At 30.8% G+C, this 3,375-nt stretch overlaps 1 protein-coding gene across 1 annotated transcript; it reads right to left on the bottom strand.

Moving 5' to 3' along the window:
• Positions 1-1,576: 1,576 nt before the first annotated feature.
• On the bottom strand, positions 1,577-2,422 carry LOC111396144. The gene is made up of 2 exons (XM_023022457.1): positions 2,291-2,422; positions 1,577-2,160 (listed from the first exon to the last, which is right to left on the bottom strand). The coding sequence occupies exon 2, from the start codon at positions 2,122-2,124 to the stop codon at positions 1,825-1,827; it is 300 nt and encodes a 99-aa protein (XP_022878225.1). The 5' UTR covers positions 2,125-2,160; positions 2,291-2,422; the 3' UTR covers positions 1,577-1,824.
• Between the last annotated feature and the right edge of the window lie 953 nt (positions 2,423-3,375).

Consider the following 3,375-nt stretch of genomic DNA (forward strand, 5'->3'; position numbering starts at 1 on the left):
TAACAGTTTGTCTCCTTTTCTTAGGAGGTTTCAAACACCTTGTGTAATATTGCAGAAGACCTTTTGGCCTTAAAAACAAAAGGCACACCAATTCTTAATGCTTTCAAGTTGTTGTTGTTGTTGTTGTTATTATTATTATTATTATTATTATTATTATTATTATTATTATTATTATTGTTATTATTATTATTATTATTATTATTAAATTGTTTGCCTTGATGGTCCAATATTCTATGTTTGCTAGCTATAATTACAATCAGAAATTCACGAGTCACACAATCTCAGTCAAAATAAGGCTAAGTATATATTTGGTAGAATTAGGAGTTTTATGTTCTTGAAATTTCAAAGTGATGTTAATTGATCTAATGACAGAAAACCAGGACAATGAAGCTTGAAATTAAGTTTTAATTATCTACTAGGAAGTATTTTGATATTTGAGCTAAACTCCAATATTTAATCAAGGATTGAAATTTCAACTTAATCCAAATTTTAATATGAATCCTTTTTCTTCAGTCTTGAAATTTAAGCCTTTTAAGCCAAAATATGAGCTTGGATAGAACACTACGTATTATGGTGTATCATTCATATTTTATATGGTAGACATGCACATATATAACACATTAAACCACATATGCAATAAGATCTTTGATTGTATCGGCTTCACAAAATTGAAATTGATCCAAATTCAGGCCTTCCTCATGATCAAAATCAAGTTGAACCTCAGTTCGCTATCGAATTTATTGCAGCCTTAATGCAAAGTAGATATATTCGAGGAGCACCACATTTAGATTTGATCAGTACTTTACAACAATTATTGAGATTTATCTGAAGCAACCATACAGAGAGCAAGGGCTTCACCAGAGCCTCTTTTTCTTTTTATTTAATTTCATTAACAGATGTACCATGAATATCAACATAACAAAGTTTTGGCTTTTATAAGCTCTTAGGTCTGTCCAGGTAATTCATTTTATCGGCTTTCTCTATCACACAAGATCTAGGTTACAGTAGACCACAATTTCACCAGAAACAGATTAGACAATGCCAATAATAAGCTGTTAATTGATAATAAATGGCTTTCAAAATGTTTCACGTTCTTGCTCATAATAAAAAGAAATTTATAGGCAGAATCATCCTCAAAGCCAGTTAAATAACCAGAAAGCCACATTAACAACAAACTATTGACGAAACAAACAAGACTTGCTCTTTCAAAATCTATTAAGACAAGTTACTCTGTCGCCATTCTTGTAGTTTGGTTTTGCGAATTCAGAATATCAAAAAATATGAATTAAATGAAGGAAAAATTGTCAAATGTGTCTGGCACCATCAAATTAAGTTAATTAAAAACTCCAAATCAAATTAGATCACACAGTCAAGTCAGATGTAAATCTTGAAAATATTATCCTCTCAGTTGCAATGTAAATGGACCAAATTCAAGTCAGATCTGAATTTCTATTCACCAGTTGTTACATCTAAATATACTTTAAGCACAATAATACATATTTGATGATACAACATAAGAACAACAAATATGCAAAAAATAGTAGACATTTCATAGAAATTTCTTTAGCTCGAGAAATTTTAAATAATTCCCCAATTTGAATGAATTTATATCAAGAAAAAGGCGCTAGGAATTCATGTATAGACCATTATTTTAGTAATCTATCAATTTAATTTTAATTATATCCTAAACAGTAATTCCTCATCGTTCTCTTCAAGTATACAGACAGATATTACATAATGTAAATTCAAAATAATCACAATAAATATATAACGAAATAGAGTACATGGAATTGGAAACATTACTAAGTTGCGCAAGCTTCATCTTCACGAGGTCCGATTCGAAGGTCGAACTGATATCTGAACAGGAATGGCCCGTCCCGTCCCAGTGCCACCGCAGCTATTGCAAGCCATCCGACCCGATCCGGCACAAGTCCGACACCCAACATCACCATCCGACCAGCGAGTACACGTGCACGTAACCCGACCCGTACCGTTACAACTGGGACATCTGGGCAGTCCGCCCGGACCCCCCATTGAATTATTCTTCAACACAGACTTCACCAAAACCGCCCCAGCCAAAACGCTCAAACCCGTCGCCAACTGAGTCAACACTATCGGACCCATTGCTGTTTCAATTCCTTTTTCCCCGGAAATAGTAATCTGCAGATGACAGAAAATATAGGAAGATTTTTTTGGTATTTTTTATTTATATATATTTTTTCAAAATTGTGTGTTTGTGGGTGTTTTATATATCAAGTGGTGGCGGAATGGAACACGTAATTGTGCTTACAAGTTAGTGGTGTTGGAACGACGGATATTTGGAGCGTACTGAGGAATTGGAATAGGATTTCTTTGGTGGAGTTTTTTGTTGGGTTGTGCAGCTTCTGCGGCCATTTGCATTTGCTTTAAACTTCTGACGGAGATTTGCTTTTCTTTATTTGCTTCTTAGATTTGAGAATTGATTTTTTTATGATTAAAATGAAAAATGGGTCATGTGTGAGAAAATAAATCAAATAAATCAAAAAAGACAATTGATTTATTTTCTCAATTATCTTTTTTGATTTATGGTCCAAAATTTTTCTTGGAAAGAAAAATTAATATCAAACATGCAATTAGTCTTATTTATTTTGTTGAAGTCACATTTAAAAGATGTGAAATTATACACTCTCGGTCTATTTAATAATTTAAATTTTAAATTAAATGGTTTGATATAATATAAGAAGTTCCAAGTCTCGGTCTAACATGCTTGTCAGTGAGATTGTGCACGTGTGATAAATTAAGCTTTGAAACAGAAAAATGAACAATATTCATATGTGAAGGAGAATATTAAAGACAATATTTAGATCAAATTGTTCTAATTTTTTCCACTCAAATTCTTACTTTTGTAATGTTTGATTGACATTTTTTTTATGAAAAATATTTTCCTACTTTTGATTACGTGATCATATTTTTTTCAAAATCAAGAAAAATATTTTCTTTAGAGAGAGTAAGATTTTATTTTTCAAGAAATCCATTCTCTTTCTCTCTTGCATCTATCCACTATCTCTCATCTACCCACCAATAAAAATCGAACAAGTATAATATTTTATAGAATGAAAATTAAATTAATCAAATACATTTAATTGACAAATTCCATGCAAATAAGTTCTAGACAATTAAATTACCTAAAATTTATTTTGTTTTCATGCAAATTCCATGGAACTTGCATAGAAAGAAAATGTTTTATACTTAATTTAATTGCCAAGAAATTATTTTCCAAAAAATTATTAATTACATGTGTTTGATTGACTTAATTTTCCACTCGAAAAATGTTGCAATTTTTCATTTTTTGGTGTTTAATAGCCATTATTTTTCATGAAAATGATCATTTTTTTT

This window comes from Olea europaea, chromosome 6, assembly GCF_002742605.1.
Source record: "Olea europaea var. sylvestris chromosome 6, O_europaea_v1, whole genome shotgun sequence".
Taxonomy (NCBI): domain Eukaryota; kingdom Viridiplantae; phylum Streptophyta; class Magnoliopsida; order Lamiales; family Oleaceae; genus Olea; species Olea europaea.